Source organism: Macrobrachium nipponense, chromosome 12 (genome assembly GCF_015104395.2).
Source record: "Macrobrachium nipponense isolate FS-2020 chromosome 12, ASM1510439v2, whole genome shotgun sequence".
Taxonomy (NCBI): Eukaryota; Metazoa; Arthropoda; class Malacostraca; order Decapoda; family Palaemonidae; genus Macrobrachium; species Macrobrachium nipponense.
Genome location: NC_087205.1, coordinates 105,162,740 through 105,187,281, shown reverse-complemented (window position 1 = coordinate 105,187,281; position 24,542 = coordinate 105,162,740). Strand labels below are relative to the sequence as shown.

At 42.6% G+C, this 24,542-nt stretch overlaps 1 protein-coding gene across 1 annotated transcript in view; it reads right to left on the bottom strand.

Moving 5' to 3' along the window:
* Positions 1 to 24,542, bottom strand: part of LOC135224907 (serine-protein kinase ATM-like) — a 147,289-nt gene that overhangs the window by 91,524 nt on the left and 31,223 nt on the right. The window contains exons 6-10 of the mRNA XM_064264231.1: positions 23,384 to 23,645; positions 8,333 to 8,426; positions 6,990 to 7,121; positions 5,093 to 5,246; positions 4,580 to 4,699 (exon numbers count right to left, since the gene is read on the bottom strand). Coding sequence (XP_064120301.1) covers positions 4,580 to 4,699; positions 5,093 to 5,246; positions 6,990 to 7,121; positions 8,333 to 8,426; positions 23,384 to 23,645 — 762 coding nt within the window. The remainder of the gene's footprint in view (positions 1 to 4,579; positions 4,700 to 5,092; positions 5,247 to 6,989; positions 7,122 to 8,332; positions 8,427 to 23,383; positions 23,646 to 24,542) is intronic.

The following is a 24,542-nucleotide window of genomic DNA, read 5'->3' as shown; positions in this document are numbered from 1 at the left end:
TATATACAGTGGTACCTCGAGATACAAAAAAAGGGCTCAACTTACGAAAAACTCGAGATACGAATGCAAATACGAAGATTTTTGAAGCTCTTCATACGAAAATTGTTCAAGATACGAAAGGTTGTTGCTGTAAAGTCCGAGATTTGCCCGGACCACCGATAACAATTTTAAAACTCGCGCGTCACCAACTGAGTAGACTCGCCTCCTTCCTCCCGTTCTCCCATTGGCGTTCCTTTGATGGCTAGTCACCGCCATAGGATACTTCTCTCTTATTGGTCAGCATCTCTTCCATGATCCCATGATGCATCTACATAGCGGCGTCCTTTTTCGGCCACTTTACGGCATCATCGGTATCATAAGCACGCGGAATTCATTTGTTCTATACGATTTCGTTAATTAACGTAAATTCGTTAGTGATTTCGTTGTAGTACTACTTTATCGTGTTGTGTGAGAACTTTACTTCATACGTATACTTACTACAAAACTTAATTACGTACAGCATATATGTAGTCATGGGTCCCAAGAAAGTTGCAGTAGGAAAGAAGAGGATGCTTTCTTTGGAGACAAAGATGGAGATAATTAAAATAAAATTGAAGCTGGTATGCGATGAGTGTGATCACCAGGAAGGACGGCCGAACCGTCGACCCAATAGGCACCATCCCTTAAGCAGAAGGGATGTCATCAAGCAGCTAAACCTTCCAATGCCGTCACTATTTTGTCCAGCAAGAGGACCACGTGCACGATGAAATGGAAAGGCTGCTTCTTGTCTGGATAAAAGACAAAGAAATTGCTGGTGATACGATAATGGAGACGGCAATCTGCCACAAGGCCAGCGCTATTTTTGTCGATTTGATTGCCCAGGCCAAAGACGACGGAGGAGAAGGGACATCGACGCCAACCCCAGAGTTCAAGGCTTCTCATGGGTGGTTCCAAAAATTCCGTAAACGGACTGGCATCCATTCGGTGGTGCAGCATGCGGAGGCGGCCAGCTCGGACACGAAAGCGGCCGAAGCCTTTATTAAGACGTTCGACGAGATGACTCTCATCAAAGAAGGCTACAGTTCTCAGCAAGTCTTCAACTGTGATGAGACTGCCCTTTTTTGGAAAAAAATGCCTCGTCGGACGTACATCACGCAGGAAGAGAAGCTACCCGGGCATAAGCCTATGAAAAACAGGCTTACGCTTGCACTTTGTTCCAACGCCAGAGGGGATTGCAAGGTGAAGCCCCTACTTGTGTATCATTCGGAGACTCCTCGAGCCTTCAAGGCCCACAAAGTACTTAAGGAGAAGCTTCCAGTGATGTGAAGGGCTAATGCGAAAGCCTGGGTAACAAGACTTTCGTTCACTGAGTGGATAAATCTGTTTCGGCCCAACAGTGAAGAAATTCTTGGAAGAGAAGCGCCTCCCTCTGAAATGTCTGCTGTTGTTGGACAATGCCCCTGCTCACCCTTCTGGCCTCGAGGAAGATATCCTAGAGGAGCATTCGTTTATCAAGGTTCTTTATCTTCCACCTAACACCACCCCTCTCCTCCAGCTCATGGACCAGCAAGTGATATCAAACTTCAAGAAGCTGTATACGAAAACATCTTTTCAAGAGATGTTCCGTCATCACCGATACCACAAACCTCACCTTGCGTGAATTTTGGAAGGAGCATTTCGATGTGATATGCATCTGACTCATTGACCAAGCTTGGCAGGAGGTTTCGAGGCGAACCTTGAATTCCTCGTGGAGGAAACTCCGGCCTGATGCCATATCCGCCCGAGACTTCGAGGGATTCGACGTAGGCGAAGCTGGTACTGCAGATTCAGGAACAGTTGACAATCCTGAAACTGTTTCGCAACCAGATCGTGAAGAGATCGTTGCACTCAGCAAGTCCATGGAGCTGGTCATCGACGAGGACGACATCAATGACCTTCTTGAGGAGCACCAAGAGGAGCTTACGACGAGTGACCTGAAGGAGTTGGAGGCCATGCAACATAACGTCGTTCAAGAAGAGTTCTCTAGCATCGGCGAGGAGTAAGACGACGACTCTATGACAACGGCAGAAATTAAGGATGCTCTAGCTGCTTTTCATAAGGTCCAATCATTTGTAGAAAAGAGACACCCAGAAAAGGCTTACACAGGTCGTATGCTTGCACAGTTCGATGATGTTTGCCCGAGTCGTTTCAGGAACATTGTCAAAAGCAGGCAAAATCAATCTTCCTTGGATAGTTATTTTTTAGAGGCCTTTAGTAGGAGTAAGCAAAAAGGAAGAACCAAGTGATACTACGAAAAAACAGAAAGTTGAAAGTGGTAAAAAAAAAAAAAACAAAAAAAAAAAGTTAAGTGCTACAGTTTTGTCAATGTTTCGTAAAGTTTAGTTTATGTTTTCCTGACATTTTTTTATGTGTTTCGTAAAGTTAAGTACGTATCTGCCGTTTGTCCTCCTCTGTCGCTACTTTCGGAGATAGCCTCACTCGAAAGATAAGCTTCCACATTTTACTACATACGTATGTATGTACGTACAGTATTTCTTGTATACCATGTACACTAATACACTTTATTTACAGGTACATACATATTAGTACATACTACTAGTACGTATTAAGTTAGGTATTGAATGGTCCAAATTGTTGTAGTATTTCATTGTTTATAGGTCAATTTAGCTTTATTATGAAATTTACTGGGGTGTTTTTGGAGGGCTTGGAACGGATTAGCCATTTTACATGTAAAATGCGGTTCAAGATACGAAAAACTCATGATACGAAGGCCGCCTCGGAACGGATTAATTTCGTATCTCGAGGTACCACTGTATTATAAACAACAACAAAAATTAATAGTTTAACTTGTAAGACCCAGTAGACCGTCGAATACAAGTATAAACTAGATAATCAGTCAGTTTGAAGTACGAGCATTTGTTCAACAAATGATGCAAAATTTTCTCGAAAATTTTTTTCGAAAAATGGAAAGTTTGACATAAGAAACGCTCAACAAACGAGGTACCACTGTATCTCTCCACACAAGACTGACGAACAAGATTGTGCTAAGGCAGAATCTCTCTTTGTCACTCAGGCTGGGGGCTGGCCACAAGGAGCAACTAAGGCCATCCTAAGACTTTGGAGCCTGACAATTAGGAGTTCCTCTTTATTTACCCCCTCCGGATCTGCTCCTGTACTCGGACACCTCCTCCGAAGGATGGGGTGTTCATCTCAAAGATCTCCTGGCCTTGGGGGTATGGAGTGCAGAGGACAAATAACCCCCCATCATTGTGTTGGGAGTTGAAGGCAGCTTTCCTGGGTCTTTAGGAGATTCAAGAAAAGGAAGTGGGACACTCCCAGAATGTTCCCAGTATGCAGAAGGGAGTCCTCCACCCCCAATGAACAGATCTGGGACCATTAAAAGTAGACCTCTAGCTTCCTGTTGAATCATGAAGTGAAGAGGTCTATCATGGGTCTTCTCTAACTGCACAGAGGATACAATAGGCTAACTCAAGGGAATTTCCTATGATAATATGCAATACGCAGATAAGTTCTAAATATCCTATTGTCAACTTGTGCACTGTCAAAGTAATTGACCTATAGACAGAGAAGATGACCTTGCACTGCCAAAGGAACATGCATTGCCAACAGAGGAGACTTCCTATGAGGTGATCCCCTATGATAACATACATTCAGTATGCTACTCATCAGAGGAGATGTCCTATGATGATAGTCCCAAGAGTCTGATTAACTACATACCAGGAACCTGCGAAACTGTTTTTTCTTCACAACATTGGCTTTAGCAGTGTTACCATACGCAGCCCTTCTGATTTTTTTTACGTTATTTATGATTTAATGGTTAGAATATAGAAACTTTAAGTTAGAATGTGCATTTTCTGATGTAGAATTATTTTCCGTGACATAAAAAACTACACACGTAACTAGCTAAACAAAGTATTTTTGACGAAGAAAAATATAGGATTTTAATAAAATTCATTTGTATAAAGCAAGATATGTTTTATAACATTATTTTCATAATAAAACATAAAAATGCAAAGTGAAGAATTTTATTCCTCAGTGCCGTGGCTGTGGTCAGAATATCCATGGAGGGTTGCCAGATGTCACTAGAAAGCCACACTAGTAGACGAAATCCTCAAAACGGCAACACTGCTGGGAGCCTGAAGGACCATGGACGTATGAGCCAACCTACCTGGGTCACATGTCTGGGATTTGTTTGTTTGTGTGGTGCTTTTTTACATTGCATGGAACAAGTGGTTATTCAGCAATGGGACCAACGCCTTTACGTGACTTCCGAACCATGTCGAGAGTGAACTTCTATCACCAGAAATACACATCTCTTACTCCTCAATCGAATGGCCGAGAATCGAACCCGCGACCACCGAGGTGGGACGCTAATACCATACTAACCACGCCGCTGAGGCGCTGTCTGGGATTTGTGTGGAGCACACACAATGTTAAAATGACAAATTTCAATCAATTTGTATTTTTCATAACGAACAAACCTGAGCTGAGGTCTTAACATTAGGATAATCTTCTACCACCAGCTGGAAATCTGGTAAATTTAATAATAAAAACTAAATCTTGTAACAAGACAACTCACCTTCTCATCCAATGAAGAAGCCAAGCTCACTAAATGATATGTCAGCTGATGTCCTAAACTTTCCTCATTTGCATTTAACTTTTTGTATAAGGATGCAATTTCATTCCTACTTCTTGTAATCTGGAAATGAAAGTCACAAAGTATAAGATAATTTCTACAACCTACAATTTTTCAACTGCACATACAAAAATGAGAAAACATAAACAAAGTATTTTAATTTAGAGCTACTGTGTTCAAAATCCTTATTCCTGTTTTGTTATTTTCTCTAATTCATTAACATTGCTAAGATTTTCACCTCCATGAAACAGCGGTAGTACACCCAATATAGAAAGTGAATTAGGATATGCCTATATAGAAAGTAAAACTGCTAAGTGAAAAGGAGGAGGTAACAGAAACTTGAAAAGGGAATGCAGCATGTCTTGATTATGCTGCATAAGGCACACAAATACCATTAAACCCCATGCAGCCTTTGACCAATCAAAGATAAAAAGTATATGCTACATGTTTACCTACCTCCTTCCAAAGATTGGTCAAAACATGAGGATCTGCATAGTCTTTAGTCTGGGACAAAAACGTTTCAACTTTTTCATATAATGCCAGGTAGCCAAGATTTTCAGCCACAAGCTGATCATGGAAATTACGAAGTGAATCAAGGCAAGAAAACTCACTGGAAAAGATGAAAAAGAATTTTATAACACTTCAAACTAAAAAACATAAAGGCAATTGCAGTCTTTTAAGTCTGAAAACATAAACAATACTAAGATTACCATATATAACAACAAATAATACCATATGAAGTTCGTAAAAGTGTAACCATACTCTTAGAATCGTGGCAGAAGCACAATGGGAAAACTATTACAAATGAGGAATTGGTGGACAAATGTACCGTAGTATCAGGTGATTAGACTACCAAGAAATCATGGAGATGGGACTCGATGAAGAGATAAACTTCATGAGAGTTTAGGCAAAAAGAGCACATAAGAGAATAAGTAAATTTTGTGTACTTTTGTCTAGCCCTGAAAAGGGAAAAGTTAATGTAAAATCATTTATGATGAGACAAATATAGGAGAAGGTTAGCACAAACATGATCACATGCATCACCAATTAGCATTTGTTTACGTTACAGACTAAGTTAGTTAAAACAATTCATATTTAGCTCTCTCTGCAATTGGATAACATTCTTTTGTTATTTAGCTAGACTACATTAAGTAACAGTATAGAAAAGCTCAGAATAGTTTGAAGTACGGCATACATTTACAGTGCTACCAAGATATGAACATTATTTATTGTCTAACTGGATCCTCGATACTTACAATAATTCTGTCTCTATAGTCGAGTTTATTAGCACAGAAATGGTAGAGATCAGAGTTCTGTGTTTTTTTCAGTCAGTCTTTAGTCAGAAGCTGTGAGAGACAGTGTGTCGGCAGTGGTCTGTGAAGACATTGATAGCTATAGTCAGTCAAGTGGTGTGTTTTTGAATTGTTATTGGTTTGTTGCTGATTGTTGTTGGGTTTGATATTAGTAGTTGATTAGAGTTGTTGTGCCTGTGTTGGATTTGTTGTGCTTGCGAGTTCCTGTTGAGTTATATGTGAGTTGTTGTGGTTGAGGGTTGTTGTTGTTGGGGAGCTGTTGTGGTTCCTTAGTGTGGTTGTGAGTTGTTAAGGGTTGTTATTGGTGAGCTGTTGCTATTCTTTGATGTTGTTGGTAGGTGTGTGGGTTGCCTTTTGTGCTGTTGTTTTTTTGTGTTGCTTGTGGTTTGTGCAGTGGTCTTGGGTTGTGATTGTTCCTTTTTTTTTGTGTGTTGTTGAGTTTTGTTGTTGTGTCGAGTTGTGGTTGTGTTCCTTGATTGTTGTTGTGTTGTTGTTGTTGTCCTTGGTTGTTGTGTTATTGTTGTTATTGGGTTGTGGTCCTTGGTTGCTGTTGTTGGTATCACTTGTGACCTCGACCAGAGGACAGCACAGGATAGCCCGGAGTATCTGGAGAGTCGGTAAGTACGTGTGTTTTGTGTTGTTTTTTTTTTTTTTTTTTTTTTTTTTTTTTTTTTTTTTTTTTTTTTTTTTTTTTTTTTTTTTTTTTTTGTAGCTATAGGTCAATTGTCCTGCATGTATTTTGTTGCGTAAAGAAGAAAGTGTGACTGGGGTGGGTTGGGTAGCAGGAGTGATTAGGTTAATGTGGGGAGGGTTTTGCAACTTGTTTTTCATAGCTTGTGATCCCGCCACAGGACAACTAAAAAGAAATGAACATAATTTCCAAAACTGATAGAAGCATTGCATCTACTACTCCTTCCCTTAAGATAGCAATGGTGGAGAAAAGCAGCAGAAAACAAGACTAAATTTGTTGAGAACTTCACTAAAAGGGGACCAGAATGTCTGTTTAAACAATATATGGATTTTACCACTTAAAACCTTACTCATCATCTGGGAGAGACGGCAAACGGATTATGACGTTTTGTATTTCAGGGTTTGTACTGCTCATGACAAGTTCTACTACCTCATTTGCAGACCGCCAGATCTCTGATGATGACTTTGTGAAGGGCAGTAATCTACAAATGCAAGAAATAAAATTATTAAAATATACCATCCTTCACTTAGCCTTAAAAATTGACTCGTGCTACACTGTAAAAATGTTATGGAGAAAACATAGAAAACACACTGCCAACATTGTAATAAACTAACTACCCTACCTAAAGGTTTGAATACTATTTCATATTCCTTCAGTGAAAAATATGTACCAAATATACCTTTAATTGTGTAGTTAGTTTTATGAACAAATTTGATTTTCAAAGTGTTGTGAAATCAATCATACAACACATTACACTGCTAATGTAACAAACAATGAGAAAGTTAAAGAGATAATAATATAATTTAATAAGAACAGAACTCAAGCACACATCTCTACAAACCAGTACAGTAACTGGGACAACTATTTCTATTACCTGTGATAAGGAATTCCCATTACTTATGGTTGGTTTCACTCTTTGCTAACTGTTAACCTTTTGAGATTCAGATGATATCTTATTATTGTATGCAAATTTCATCCCTTGAGATTCTCTGAATGTCAAATGAAATTACCTATTGAATTTATACAGAGATTGGGATGATATCTGCAGAGTTGAGAGATCATTTAAATCTTTTCTAAATCTTTTTGTTCATGAAAACCGAGGCTGTACAAATACAATTATTGTTAAAAAACCAGTACAAAATAGAAAATAATAATTTTTATATTTTTCCTTTACATACAATTATCAGAATAAATAATGATACTACATCCTTGGAAAAGAAATATATTGCATATTTTCAAGGTGAAAATGAACTGATAAATCGCCATCAAATCTAAACAAGATTTTCAAAAAAGTCTAAACATTTCTGCTATTGCCAACTTCAATTCATCATCCGTACTACAGAATACTGTTTTGCTGCTTTTCACTTTTAAAGCTGCTACATTACATATATGTCAGCTTCAACATTACACCAAAATGGGCCTTTTATCAAGGAAAAAGCTTTACACAAGCAATATGAGAAAGTTATCTCCAAGTTCATAAGAGGCAAACCACAACAGTGTGTTTTATGACTAACAACTTATGAAACCTCTAAAATCTCAGACCATTAACTTTAGCAGCCATTCCAGACTTAGTGTGCAATTCTTAACTAAGCATATGAAGACTTAAATAAAGATAGTGTATAAGTCATACCACCAAAATCATTTACATTACCAAATTCATACCATACTATAATAAAAAAAAATGGGTCTTACCTTGATATCAAGACTGGAAGACATGTACTGAGACACTCTGGATAATTTTCAATAGAATATCGGCACACCTTTTTAAGTATTTGGTTGTTATAATCTGAAAGATATTTTATAACCCATTACTGTACATAGTTATGTCTCTGCATGATTTACATGATTTAAAAGCTCTACAGAGCAATTAAAGAAGCCATACATGTTTATTTTTCACTACAAATATAACCCTTTACATATGCCTTTAGGTATGTCTGCTCCTTTTAAACACGCTCCAAAGAAGACGCAAACTTGACTGTCTGCACCTCACAGCTTTGAGTCCCTTCATGGCAGAAAATAACAATTTGTCCAAAATTGTATTTTTCCTAACTACTATACAAACCTGAGGTCCTTTAACAATAGGAAGGTAATCAGCGCCAAGCTTGACTGGTCGTAAGCTTAGAACAAGGGGTTCGATAGTTAACTGCTTGTCCGGTAGTCAGGAGTCCCACCCGACAGAGGTGTCAAGAAATACTTTGCTTTAGGCCCAGGAAAACAGAGTGAGGGGTGGCATGAGGTAGGACTATGTGTAAAGGACCTCAGGTTTGTATAGTTAGGAAAAATACAATTTTCCACAAATTGTTATTTGTTCAAATATGTAATACAAACCTTTCGGTCCTTTAACAATAGGAGGACTCACTTATTGGTGGGTGGAATCTGAGTCTTATGAACAGACTGGTGTCCGTCCAACCTTGGTTCCCTCCCTGGTCGTAAGAGCAGAGGGAGGGATCCTACCCTCTGTCCAACTGATCGGGGTATTCACCGCGGGATCAGTGGTCAGACTTCTGGACCAAATTCATAAGAGGGAGGCAAGCGTGCCTCTTATGAATAGCAACAAATGCAAGAACTAGTTCCTACTTCAAGAGCCAATGTGAAGTTTTGGGTTTCTCTCTTGTTGGCATCCACTCGCCCCCTTGTTAGGGGAGTGGTGGATAACTGCTCCTATTCCTAATGCAAGGGATAGGATGGAGCTCGGTCGCGTAGCTTACCTGCATCTGCCTCCTGTCCAGCGTAGTGATGACCGCGGCCCTCTGCCCACAGGTAGAGGAGAGAAAAGAGGAGGAAGAGAAGCCAGTCACACTCTTACACTTGTCCATTCATGCAGTCAAACAAGGATGCGATGCTGTTCTGTCCGCTCGGGAGCTGGGTAAGCTACACAACTGTTGCGCAGCCACCATGGGTCCCAAGGAAAAGGTGTCCAAGGACCTGTGGGCAATATCCCGAAGGTAGAAGGAGGTAAAGGTGGTCTGGTTGGCCCAAATCCTTGCCTTCAGAACCTGCACCACAGAGAAGTTCTTACGGAACGCAAGGTGTTCCGCAAGGGTTGGACCAATACCTCTGACTTCGTGGGCTCTCGGACGAAGTGTACGGGTGTTGTCACTACCATCCGAGTCGTACACCCTCCTGCTCACCTCACGAAGCCAGAAAGAAAGAGCGTTCTTGGAGACCTCTTTCTTGGTAACCCCAGTGCTAACGAAGAGGCATCGACACTCAGGCCTGAGGTGCCGAATTCTCTTCAGATAGCGCCGTAGCGCCCTCACAGGACAAAGTAGCATCTCATCTACATCATTATCGGTGAAGTCCTTCAGGGAGGGGATCGTGAATGACTCGAACCAGTCGTCAGGGACCGAAGGATTCTGAGTCTTCACCACGAAGTCCGGGACAAAATCAAGCGTCACAGATCCCCATCCCCTCGAGTGCTTTACATTGAAGGAAAGGCCATGAAGTTCCCCTACTCTCTTCGCCGATGCCAGGGCCAGCAAGAGGGTCTTGAGGGTCAGATCCCTGTCTGATGACTCTCGTAGTGGCTCGAAGGGTATTCAAGTCAAACTCCTAAGGACGAGTTACACCCCACCCTGGGGGCCTGAGTTCCCTGGGTGGGCAAGACCTCTCGAAGCTCCTCATAAGGAGGGAAATCTCGAAGGAGGAGGAGATATCCACTCCCCACAGCTTAAGGACTAGGGCCAAGGCGGCTCTGTATCCTTTAACTGCGGAGATGGAGAGGAGCTTTTCTCAGCGAAGGAAAACGAGGAAATCCGCTACCTAAATCCCCCTGCTGAACAGTGGCTCTGGATAGGGAGAGAGACCCGTCCGTCAAAACAGCCAACCACAGAACGACGGTCCCACTTCCCCTGGTACACAGCTGCAGAGGACTGTCTGAGGTATCCAGCCATATCTGTTGCTGCTCGACGAGAAAAGCCTCTCACTCACAAGAGATGGTGGATAACAGCCAGTCGTGAAGAGACAGGGATTGAACCGAGCGGTGGTACCGTTCCACGTGTGGTTGGCTCAGGAGGTTGTGGCAGGGGGGAAGCTCTCTCAGTGCTTCCGCAAGCAGAACCAGCAGGCCCGGATACCAAATGGTCTGAGGCCATTTGGGTGCCACCAGGATCATCCAAAGATTCGTGGTGACCAGCACCCTGCTTATCACCTTGTGAATCAGACAGAATGGGGGAAAGGTGTAGACTAAGAGGTTGTCCCACAGATGTTGAAGAGCGTCCTCTGCAGCTGCCCATGGGTCTGGCACAACTGAGTAGAAAACCTGGAGTTTTCTGTTGTGCCGGGTGGCAAACAGATCTATGACTGGACGCCCCACAGGTTGAAGAGCCTTTCCGCCACGTCTGGGTGGAGGGACCACTCGGTCCCTATCACCTGATCCTGACGGCTGAGCTTGTCCGCCACTACATTCCTCTTGCCTGGAATGTAGTGAGCTGACAGCTCCACTGAGTGAGCCACGGTCCACTTGTGCACCTGCAACGTCAACAGGTGAAGCAGAAGGGACACTAGGCCCCCCTGCTTGTTGACGTAAGCCACTACTGTGGTGATGTCGCTCATCAACACCACTGAGTGTCCTATCAAACGTTCCTGGAACTCTTGGAGAGCAAGAAACGCTGCCTTGAGCTCAAGGACGTTGATGTGATGATCCCACACACCTGCAGCCAGCAACATCCTCCAGGTGGAGGAGGAGGAGGAGGAGGAGGGAGGAGGAGGAGGAGGAGAGGAGGAGGAGGAGGAGGAGGAGGAGGAGGAGGAGGAGTAGTGCGAAGAGGCACTCCTCTTACGAGGTTCCTGTCATCTAGCCACCAGGCTAGGTCCCGCCTCACCTCCTCCGTGAGAGTCACGGGAAAGTAAGGCGGGTCTCTTGCCTGTGACCAACTCTCCTTTAGCCTCCACTGAAGAGACTGCAGGTGAAGACGCCCGCAAGGGACTATCTTCTCGAGAGATGACAGGTGACCGATCACGACCTGCCATTGCTGAGCTGGCTGTTCCCGTAGAGAGAGGAGCTGTCTTGCTGCCTCCCTGAACCTGCTGATCCGCAAGTCTGCGGGGATGACTCGCCCTGCTAACGTTTCGATCAGCATGCTCAAGTACTTCATCCTCTGCTTGGGTTCAAGATCTGACTTCCTGAAGTTTACTATGATCCCAAGATCGCGGCAGAACTCGAGGAGTCGATCCCTGTCCTGTAGCCAGGACCAGCCAATCGTTGAGATACTTCAGAAGACGTATCCCTACCAAATGGGCCCAAGCCGACACCAGAGTGAACACTCGAGTGAACACCTGTGGGGCGGTTGAGAGACCGAAACAAAGTGCCATGAACTGGTACACTGTCCCGTCGAGGATGAAGCGGAGGTACTTCCTGGAGGACTGGTGGATGGGTATCTGGAAATAGGCATCCTTCAGGTCCACAGAAAGCATGAAGTCGTTCTCCCTGATGAAGTCTAGCACTGAGCGTGTCGTCTCTATCGTGAACCGAGTCTGGCAAACAAATCGGTTCAAGGGAGAGAGATCTATCACCGGGAGCCAGCCAACCGAGGACTTCTCCACCAGGAAAAATCGACTATAGAAGTCCAGCGACTGATCCCATACGATCTCCACAGCATGTTTGCTCAGCATGGCTTCTACTTCCTGCCAAAGCGCTACGTCCTTGGTCGAACCAGGGACATACGTCTGAAGATGGACCGTGTTGGAGGTGAGGGGTGGCCGAGACTCAAAGGGTAGTAAATATCCCTCGTGAAGAACGTTTACTATCCAGGTCTCTGCTCCATAGCGCTGCCATGTTGTCCAATGGCTCGCCAGGCACCCCCCAACTTCCGGCAGCAGGTGAGGGGGAACGCCGTCCCTAGCGTTTCCCGCCTCTCTTCTTCCCAGATCCTCCTCGAGAGAAGGACTGGGAGGAGGGCTGGTTACGGTCGCTCCTTACTGAAGAAGTCGAAGGCAGAGTCTTTCCTCTGGGCTTCGACAAAGCAATCGTCTTAGCCGCATAGGAAGCACTAGCTAAACTCGTAGGCTTAGCTGCAGTCGCTCAAGGTTGCCCAGCCACCTTCGAGACTGCCTGGTGGACCAGATGGTCACTGTCATCAGTGCGCCGTTGTTCCACCGCAGTATCCACCATCTCTCTGGGGAAGAGAGAGGAGGAACTCCGCTCCGGTCCGTTGCGAAGACCCAATGCCGCCTCTCGCCCAGCCACCCTGGTCACTCGAGTGAGGACAGCGTCCCTACAGCGAAGAACCAGGTTGGCCCACAGGTTAGCTGTCTGGTGGGCCAGGTAGGAGATGGCCCTACCTCCAGACTGGCACAGTCTCACAAAAGCCAGGTCCCCTTCAAGAGTGATGTTCCCAAGGAGGCCGCAGTTTTCGACACTGTGAGTGACCACAGGTCGAGCCAGGAGACTGCTTGGAATGCTGACCTGGCAGTAGATTCCAAGGCAAGTGCCTCCTGCTGCAAGAACCAGAGGTTCTCCGACAGGATATGCTGCAGGGACACCCCCGGAGTTAGCCTAGCCAGCTCCGGGTTAACCTGTTTGGGCAGCAGAGAATCTTCTGAAGGCCCGTAGAATCTCCTCTGTCGTGGTAGAGGCGGGGAAGGAGCTTGGATGACCTACTGGACCGAAGTGAACCCTCCACCTGGCTCAGTACACTGTCAGCCAAGGCTGATCGCGGCAGACCCACCGTCGTCCTGGGTTCCTTTTTGGGACCCCAGAATGACCCCAAACCCGATGTGGGCTCGGACGGTGGGAGCGGCGATCCTTCCCCGAGGTCGTTGTGGCGACGAATCAGCGCAATAACCTCTGAAAATGACCTCTGGATCTTGGGAGTGACTGCATCCTGCGGAGACGGGCCGTCAAGCCCGTCCAGTGAGAACCTCCTCCTCCCACAGGAGGAACCACCACAGACCCCTCATGGTCTCCTCCTGTCACTTGCGCATACGATCTGGTTTATCCAAGGACCGTGCCAGGTTCGTAGGGCGTCGTGGGGAGATCACGACTCCTAATCGCCTCACTCTTCCCGGTGTAACCCGAGTTAGTTGAAGGGATAGGAGAGGCAGACCTGACGCTCCCCCTGCAGAATCAGTGTGCTGAGGGGGCTGCAGGCGATCGAGCTGCAGGCCTAGTCGAGCGGCTCTTCCTGAGAGAGTAGCTGGACTGAGAACAGCGGCGACAGTCCTGAGCGTCAGAAGAGCTGCTTCTAGTTCCCCTCTCTGCCCAGTCCCGGTGGGAGCAGCGGTCAGGGGACCGGCAGTGAGGCCTGTCCTCACGGCACGCCACATCGCTTGGACCAGCCAAGGCTGGTTCAGGCGACCGAGGGGACCGCTTCCTTGCCTCAGCCTGCGGACGGTCTGGGACCGTCGCGTCAACCCTGGGTACCTGCGGCTCGCTGCGAGAGCAATCGCTGGCCTGGCGGGAGTCACCTGGATGACTCCTACCAGTCTTCTGCTCCGTGCCTGGATCCTGGCGCCGAGCGGACTCGGTTGCCTGGGTCTTGGCTGTACGGTCACCAGTGGGCGACCGTACACTCAGTACCTATCGCGAGCGAGAGGCCGAGACGGTACCTGCCTCTGGCGCCAGGCGAGGAGGTACCGGTGTTAGCTGGTGCTCCTCCAGTCCCCGTCTTCTTCTTCCTTGCGGAAGGAAAGACAGGTCCCGTTCCCGAAGGAACAGGAGGACCAGTAGAAGCCCCAACCTTCCCACCGGAGTGGGAAGGACGCTTAGAAGTCTCAGAGCGAGCCTTCTTAGGGGGGGAGGAGGCTACCTTCTTCTTCTTAGGCTGTGGGGTCTTAGAAGTTGAAGGGGAAGCAGAGGCAGACGACGACGACACCTTCCTCCTCTTCTTCTTCTTCGTCAGCTTCTTCAGGACCACCGTCAGGTCTTCCATCCAGGACGAAGCCTGGGCAGTTGCCGAAGCAACAGGGCCTGACTGCACCTGTCCGGAAGGACCTGGGGTGGGAGCAGCAACACCACGAGCAGGAACGACGGCGCCAGGAACTGGTACTGGTACTGGAGAGGGAGCGTGGACAGGAACAGGAGGCGGGGCAGGAACCAGCGGTATCCTGTGCACAGGTGGCAGGTCCAGGGGAAAGCTCTTAGGACACCGGAAGTCAGGGGCTGAGGCGAGAGCGGCAAAACCAGGTGGCGGCGTCACAGCGGGCATCCTCACCTCCGTCAGCGGCATCTGCACAGCGGCTGTCAGGATAACCGTGGCTACGTACTGTGTGTACACCAGGTGCGGCGGCGCAGTGTAGCCAGGCATGGATATCGTAGACGCCCTGGAACCCCAGCGAATATCAGGCCCGGCCGAGATCGTCACCTGTGGCAAGCAAACCTGAAGAAGGGAATACAGTTGAATTTCAGGGTACCTCGCCTTCCCCCCTACGCTCGACTGATCGAGCGAAGAGAAGAAACGAGATATCTCCCCCAAAGGGGAAGGAGCCATACGAGGGAGCTGAGATGGAGGGAGAAAAGCCGAAGACGTGTCCGTGACCAGGGAAGCAACCAGAGAATCCTCTGACGACTCCCTGGCCGGCTTACGCGGCTTCTTCCTCCTTCCATAGCGCTCCCACTGCTCCTCTGACCAAGAAACATACATCACATGACTCGGTGGGAGAGCAATCTCACCCTCTACACCGAGTACAAAACTCATGAGGATCAACCTCAACAGAGGACCGAAAGGCCCCACACTTATGGCCCTCCACACCAGGGCACAATCTGCAGCTGATGGGGGGGCGCGGGGGTCTCTCCGGTTCACAGGATTCCATCTCGAAGTTCAATCACTGAATGAATAATACAAAAAAACACATGTACTTACGTATCCTTTGGCACAATCACACAGTAAAAGAGAAAGCTAAAAGAATATCTTCACTCAGTGAAGCACACAAAGCATACAACGATAGCGGGCAGAGAGGCGAACAACACGTCTATCTCCGTCGGCAGCCGAAAGCAAAGTGGCTCCTCTCCTCGCATTCGAGCTGACCGCCAACTGCGAGACAAGCAGTTAACTACCGAAATCCCTTGTTCGAAGCTTACGACCGGTTCAGCTGTCGCTAAGTACCATTCCTATTGTTAAAGGACCGAGGGTTTGTATACGTACCAGAACAAATAAGTCACTACTTAGGTGGAAAGAATCTAACTGTTATCCAGAAAACAACTTTCATATACTTGGAAGCCAATGATCTACTACTGAATGAACATGTCTAAGGGTCTTGCATACCATGTTGGTAAAACTATGGTCTGTATTCCAGATGAGCTAATTCAACAGTGGAAAAAAGCATTTGTTTTCCTTATGCAACATAGAAAACAAATACCTAACCTTACCACACTGCATGTTGGGTGGCAAGGGACCTATATGAGTCTAAGCCAATGATAGAATTCATCTCCATATTTTGTTTACAAGCTACAGGAGGAGACAACCTAGGTCAGGGGTCACCAACCTGCAGATCAGGAGCCACATGGGGCTTTTTCAAGACAACACTGAACAAATACCTTTTTATCCATTCAAAACAAAGAAATTATGTCACACTCTCAAGACAATATTTGATTAAATTTTATTCTATTTTAAAAGCATATTATAGGCATCAATGTTATTGATATATTTCATGATATACTAAGCTCAAGAGAGAGAGAGAGAGAGAGAGAGAGAGAGAGAGAGAGAGAGAGAGAGAGAGTTTAATTTTTTACGAGTGCTGGTATATAAATAAAAAGATAATACATGAAAGAATATATTATCTACTTTGCTTTGAGAATGTAGGTTTAATAAATAGTATCGCTTATTCTCAAGTTGAAAAAGCAATAACAAAATAACAAATAATGTGGAACGATGAGTCTGAGACGAAGTTGTCTCTGTATTAGCTTTTCAAAGCAAATTAGATGTGCCAAAACTATTCCACCTCTTGGAGTGAGAGACCTGATTGTGAGCAAGCATGCGGTTTGTCCATGCCTAAGTAGGGCTAAAGCTACTAAAAATGCTGTCTTTGGAGTGAGGTCTCTTAAGAGAGGCATCCTCAAGAGGTTCATATATTGAGTTGGAGAAATTTTTTAATAAAATAAGAGCAACAATCTTGGGATGGGAGTCACACAGTCCTGGGAAGAATGTTTCTCAAAATGGATTAGCAGAGCTCACTGGAAGAGTCTAGGTCAATGCCCCAACTCTCAAAATATTGTGAAAGGGCAGTGACAGGTTTCACCAACTGACACAGACAACTGCCATAATTAGACTCCGAGGTCTGGATAAACTAATCCTTTATAATAATAAAATAGCTGCCATACATCTACGCAAAAAATGAATGAAGTCCAAAAATATTGGAATAGTCATTAGCTGGATTAAGACTCTTCCCAATACACGAGCTATAGAACACACTATGCTTGGCCTGGTAATATGGCTGTGCAATATCTGCCTGGGTTAGCAATAATTTTAGCAGCTTAGCGCAAAAAGGATTTGACATGGCGCTGCTGGCTAGCCTCAATGAGTGAAGATTAAGGAAGCTCTAGTTTTGGTGTTACAGTGAATAGCATATTATCCAGAATCACTGGGACCAAGGGTATTCTGGATAACTGACCCTCAAGCAAATGCAAAGTCTGTCAGTCCTGCAAAGGTATTCTTAACGAATAAGTATAAATTTAAATTGCATATTTAAATTGTTGAAATTAGGGAGTGTAAATTTAATAAATAAGAAAATTAAATATCTGATAAATTCACTTGAATCCTGACAAATCAATATATTAGACTATTATATAAGTCTTAGAAATACATTTTAAATGCAGAAATAGCCTATGAGCCGGATGTACAATGCAATGCACAATATAAATGTACTCAGATGGAAAAAAAATTACCACTCCGTAAAATGAAAAGGCTAAATGTTTTGCTACGCTGATTTCTGAATTGCTGCAGATTACTAGCAAAAGGAAGTTTCATCAAAACATGATGTGCATACATGAAAAAAAACTACTACAAACAAAGTTAAGAGCTTGAATGTATACATAACACAGTATAAAAGAAAAATACGAAAAAGTTTTAATCAATTTGTATTTTTCATAACTTACAAACTTTTGGTCTTAACATTTGGATAATCTTCTAGTGCCAGCTTGAAATCCGGTAAAATTAATAAAAACTTGTGTGATCCACTTTAAACTCCTTGATCCCAGATTAAGATCAAAGCATTAATACAGCCTATGCTAAGCTACATAGTTACAACTAGATCAGTTAACTTTTCTTTAGTTTAGCACTTCCTCATAAATTTTAAGTTTCACTTTGAAGTACTTTTATAAAATTTGATTATTAAAGAAATGAAAAACTTTTAGTTTCTGAATAATAAATATTTATCTGCTCAATAACTCATGTAAAATGTGAATCATAAGGTTAAGTAGGATCATTAGGTTTGTTTGTTTGTATGGTGTTTTAACATTGCATGGAACCTGAGGTTATTCAGCAACAGGACCAATGGCTTTACATGACTTCCGAACCAGGTCGAGAGTGAACTTCTATCACCAGAAATACACATCCCTAACCCTCTGGGAATGCCCGAGAATCAACCTCGCAGCCACCGAGGTGGCAGGCCAAGACCATACTGATCATGCCACTGAGGTGCTCGGTAGGATCACCAGAGTCAGCTAACAAGGACACAGACATTGTAAGAGAAGTAGGACAACTTTCTTTTGATAACATAGGACTAACATGTTAATTTGTTTACATACCTTTCTCGTTGAAGCAAAAATTTGTTTTGTATTAGGTCTAATTTTATAACAATTTGTAGACATACGACTTACTTGTTAAGCAAAACAAATAAATAGATAAAGCCTTATGCCATAAAATATTCAAACCAACTTCAAATATCATCAGCATCATCATCACTGGTGGCTGTTCTCCAAATGACAGCAATGATTTCCCCTTCAGTGAGAGTCATGGTGACTGGTAAATCAGAATCTTCTACCAGCCAAGCATTAATAGTAATATGATGTAAATTTTAATCATGAACAAAATTTACTAGTTCAATGTAAGATGCTCAATATTTCCACTCCTTATGAAACTACACATTACTGAACACTGCTAATTCACATTCCCAATCAGTAAACATTGCCAGAGGCCACAATTGTTGCCAACACAGCTGAAGTTTCTCTTTTCACAGTTCCAGGTTACTCGCAGCATAAGAGCCGATGCAATGTCTAGAAACTTAGAATCTGGTGATTATCCTCGTCTTTGGAAAGATATCCAGTCTTTAAATCCCAAAACTAAAAAGCTATCACAGAGAGTAGGGGAAGCAGTCGGAGACGAAGCTATTGCAAGTATGTGGGGTGATCACTTCAACATTATCCTGAATTGCATAAATGATCAAGATTCCCGAAGGGATGTAGATAACCTCCTTACTGACAACATTCAATTTCATTTTGCAGACCGTTTTACGCCAGGTAACATCAGCGATGCCATAAACAGCCTACCTAATAATAAATCGCCCGGCTGTGATGGTCTTCCTGCAGAAGCCTTCAAACTCTGCCATCCGATAATTTACATTTTGCTAGCTGCCCTATTCAATGCGTGCATAATTCACCAGTTTCTTCCAGACTCCCTACTCTTAGTTCACTTGATATCATTAATCAAAAACAAGCTAAAGGATGCAGCTGACCCTGGCAACTACCGGCCGATTGCAGTCACAACGATCGCATCGAAGATACTTGAGTCTGTTCTTCTAGTGAGACTTCTTCCCTTTCTACACACCACTGACAACCAGTTCGGGTTTAAAGCAAACCACTCAACCGACACCTGCATCTACATACTGAAAGAATTGCTGAACTACTACCTATCATGAGCCTCTCCTGTTTTCCTTTGTTTTGTAGATGTGAGAAAAGCATTTGACAGAGTAAACTACCTGAAGCTCTTCCTGAAGCTGCATAAAAGGGGCACACCCCTATATCTAATTGGCATTTTACATTGCTGGTTCTCCACACAGCAATTCTGTGTCAAATGGGGAAACGTATTATCTTACACCTTCGGCTCCCTAAACGGGCTTCGGCAAGGGGCATTCTCTCTCCATACCTGTTTAATACGTACACAGATGCCTTGAACGTCAAACTGAACTCGCTCCCAATCGGATCCACTGTCAATGAAACAACTATAAACAACCTCTGTTACGCCGACGATATGGTTCTGATTTCCCCATCAGTGCAAGGTCTCCAACGACTCATCGACACTTGCCGCCAATATGCAGAGGAATTTGATATAATCTACAACGAAACCAAGACCCAGTGCATGTCGCTGCTCCCGAGATCGCTTAAGCATATTGCAGAACCTCAAATTTTCCTCGGAAGCCATCGGCTGGAATTTGTGCACGAATTTCCGTACTTGGGTCACATTATCACCGACGACCTAAAAGATACGGCAGACATTGAACCAGAGGCGTCGTAAAACTATGTGCAGCGGGCAACATGATTGCAAGGAGGTTTGCCTTCTGTCACCGAGACGTGAAACTGCTGCTCTTCCGCTCGTACTGCTACAGTATCTATGGGTGTTCCCTCTGGACGAACTATACCCGAGAGACGATGCGACGCATCACTGTTGTGCACAATGACACTCCCCGCTACCACTCCGCCACACAGATGTTCATAGAAAACCACCTGGACAATTTAAAAATCATTGTTAGGCGAACAATGTCCAGTCTGGTAACCCGAGTGAGAAACAGCAGCAACTCGCTCATACAAAGCATCCTAAGGAGTGAAGCAGAAGAAAATCAAAATTGTGGGAAAGATGGGAAAATGAGGCCTTTGTCCCCTAAAGGACTTAATCTCTGTATTGGCAAGATGTCATCTGCAGTTTTTGTCATTATTACATTTATTGCTGATATTTTTAATTTTTCATTATGACTGTGTTTACTATCAGTTTAAAGATTTTATTTACATTTAATTTATGTATTAAGCCCTCTGGACCTGACTACTGTAACACCTAAGGTCTCTAGTTGAAATTTGAGTTATATAATATATGCACCATCTGTTATTACTCTCAATGCTATTTTTTTTCTCACCAATATTATTACTGTTATTACAGTATGATGATTACTAGCTTTTATGCTACCTCAGCTACCTTGTGGATAAGTGCCGATTATTCATTTTCTTTTTCTATTTTATCATGTCACATGTATCTAGATTGTGTATGCTACTGTCTGTATTTTGTATTTTCAATGTATATGGCCCCGAGCCGAAATAAAGCATATTATTATTATTATTATTATTATTATAAACTGCATCCCAGACACTGAAAACCTTTTGAAATTCAGGAATGATTCCACCTTCAGAATTTAACAAATTTATTGCACCACAATCAAATTGTATATACAGGTGGCCCTCGGTTAGCGGCAGGGGCTCCGTTCCTGGCTGCCGACGCTAAGTGATTTTCGAAGCTAAGCGATTTTAAAGCCTACGGCCGCAGCACACCTTCTTTCGAAATTCTAGACCAGTTGACAGCGGCCTAGACCAGTCAAACGGCGCCTTAATCCCGCAATGGCGCAACAAGTAAAATTATATTTATGCAGTATAGATCTATAGAATTTACTGTACAGTACAATATAGTATTATAAATACTGTAAAGTGAAAAAAGCCTAGCTTTAATCCTTTGGGTGTCTAGAGTATGTAAAGATATAATAAGGTTTTACGTATACAGTGTACAGGTTACGATAATTCGTCTACGATAATATCGAATTTATTTATGAGACCAAATTTACCAATAGCCTAACTTTATCCCATCTTCTAGTTACAAAAGTTCAAAAAACAGCAAAAGAGAATGATGAAAGTATGGTTTTAACGTTATACTCGTTGCAAAAACGTGTACAGCCATGAACAACCAAACGTGAAACGACTTTTTTTTTTTTTTTTTTTTTTTAAGTACAACCGATTTCGATAACATCCATTTGGCTTGTATTTCAATCATCGTACTATAGTACACTATTACCGTAGTTGTTATAAATGACGTTATGTAGAATAGAACTGAGATATCTTAATGTAATAACTTTATTCGCTATAGATCAAAGATCAATATAGATCAAAGATCAATCGGGAAATATACTGTTAAATTTTGTTTAAAACCTAGTTAAATAACTGAAGCTGAGATAACTGTTCAAGCTGCTAATGGCTTAGTTCTCGTTGCATCGGCAACCCACCCCAAGGATGAAACTCCAGTAAACGTCTGCCATCAAACACAACCGTAGATAAAATTGAGATAAAATAATTTTAATCAAAACTACTGGGCTTGAAAGAACACATTTTACTGTTGGTTTCACGCCGATATAAGATAAATAACGTAAAGTTTGTATTACGATGATATGAAGGAAAAATTGGGAACAGAATCACATAATTTTTTTACACGATAAACATGCCGCCAACATACTTTTAACGAAAAAAAGTTCACAATCACAACGAGACATATTCAATTCATATTTCCACCTAAAAACACATTGTATAAGGAAAAATAACCTTATCTCATATAAGTCAAGTATCTAGATATTCATTTATGCCAACTAGACGCAAGAATTGCGTTAAATATAGCAAAACAAACTCGTGTTCGACATCAGCTGATTTGAAACCAAAACATTGGCCGCTCCGCGGAATACTAGCTTAGATTTGCCGTAGTATTTTATAATACAATAATATGAGAATACATACAATATTATTGGATACAGTGAAGTAATGTATAAATTTTTAAAGGATTTATGGAAAAGATGCATAAATAATAAAATAACACCATGCATTTTTTGGAACAGTGGCGGACAAGAACGAACATGAAAAAACATCCTCTGACAACGTGGAGGGTAGTTACAAAAGCTGCCTTAATTTGTATCATATTTATGTACAAAAATAAAATAAAAATACCCTATACATAATATATTTTCATACACATTTTAAACATAAGAGCATTCACATTTATAAAATGTGAATCGATCACTAAATTTGCACTCTTTTTAACTCTATATTTTCAGAAGAGCGGCAGGCAGCTGCTTACAAGAATGAACATGAAAAAACATTGTATTTGATAACGTAAAGGTCAGTTTCAAAAGCTGCCTTAGTATCATATTTCTGCGCAGAATTAAAAATACCCTATACATAACACATTTGCAAACACATTTTAAACATTAAAGCATGAACATTTAGAAAATCGACACAGCGATCGCTAAATTTGCACTTTTTTTAACTATATTTTCGGAAGAGCAGCAGGCATCGGCTTACAAGAATGAACATGAAAAAACATATTTGATAACGTGAAGGGCAGTTTCAAAAGCTGCCTTTGTATCATATTTATGTGCAGAAATAAAAATACCTATACGTAATACATTTTCATACACATTTTAAACATAAGAGCATGAACATTTATAAATCGACACATCCATAGCTAAATTTGCACTCATTTAACTCGATATTTTCGGCATAGAACAGCGTCAGAGGCATATATTTTACCCTAATACCTATGTAATAACTCTCAATACAATTTTTTTATATAATTTGCATAACCTTTATGGGCTGAACAGTATTTCTACAAATGTATGTACTCGTTAGACCTAACGGCGGCTAGCGGCGCTGTTGCCCGAAAATTGTGCCATAAAAATACCTTAAAAGGCCTAATTTTTTTAATGAATATTTTTTACGACAGCCGTAAAACCGATTAGCCGTTGAGCGACTGCGCCGTTAACCGCGGGCCGCCTGTACTTGCACAATATAGCTATAACTGCTTTATCATGAATATACTTATATAATACCAACAGAAATGAAAAACTCACCTGCCAAGAAACAACCCTTTTTACAGAGGTCACCTATATAAAAAGTAAGTGTGTGTACTAATATCTGAATAGTATACAGAGCAGAATCCTCAAGTTCTCTGTTGGACTGGAATAACATTACTTCAACCAGAGCACAAATTGCAGACAGAGCTCGTCCAGCGTCATGGGGCATAGAAGCTTTAGCAAGGTACTCCGAGACCCCAAAAATTACTTTATGAAGCTCCCTTCCATTGCTGTTCAGAACACCTGCTAATGTTTTATTCTGAAATCAAACAAAATGTCATGTTTTAGTTATTTTACAAATGTTTTTCAATAACGCATAGCTAACAAGCAACTGGCATGATATTAAAATGATAAAATTTAACAGTTGTCCATGCTCCATCCACAGCAGCAGCACTAATCATGAGAAAGGTAGTTTCATGCTCTGAGCACTATCACCCACAATCATGCTATAGATATTAAGACAGCATATAAAAGCAACTAGGAAATGCACATTAATACACTTATACAGCAATGATATACCAAGAAATATCCAAGTAGCCCACTTGCAAAAACAACTTAAAAGTTACATATAAATTAAAAGAAGTACCCCAAACTAATAATATTAGTTTTCCCATAGAGAACTTAAACCAGTACTACTTGATCTTACACTAGGCTGGACTATTCCTTTGGGTTTCAAAGTGCATTTTCCTACTTTTATTTCATCCCTTTTTCAGGTTTCTTTTCCAATAAAAAAATCTTTTCTGGGCTCGGCCGTGTCGCTCCATGAAATACGTCTCCTTTAGCACTATTTCTAGTAAAATATTGCTATAATACCAGAGAACTGCTAAATTGGACATGTCAGAACTCTCTGACTCGCTCACCTATATAAAACGTGTCGGTATAAACCTGGGGCGAGTGTTAAACACTACCACAGCAACCCCTCCACCCTTTATGCTTACTAGTTTATGATGAATTGTTTCATTTCAAATTACTTTGATGAAATTTACCTATGAATTTGCTTACTGTGAAATTCTTTTTTATTTTTCTTACTTTCAGTGCTCCACAATTCTTTAAATTCTTCTCTTTCTCATCAAATCTGGAATTTTGTTCATCATTATTAGTTTTATAAATATTGCTTAATCATACTAATTTCTGGACACTGTTTACATCATTCTAT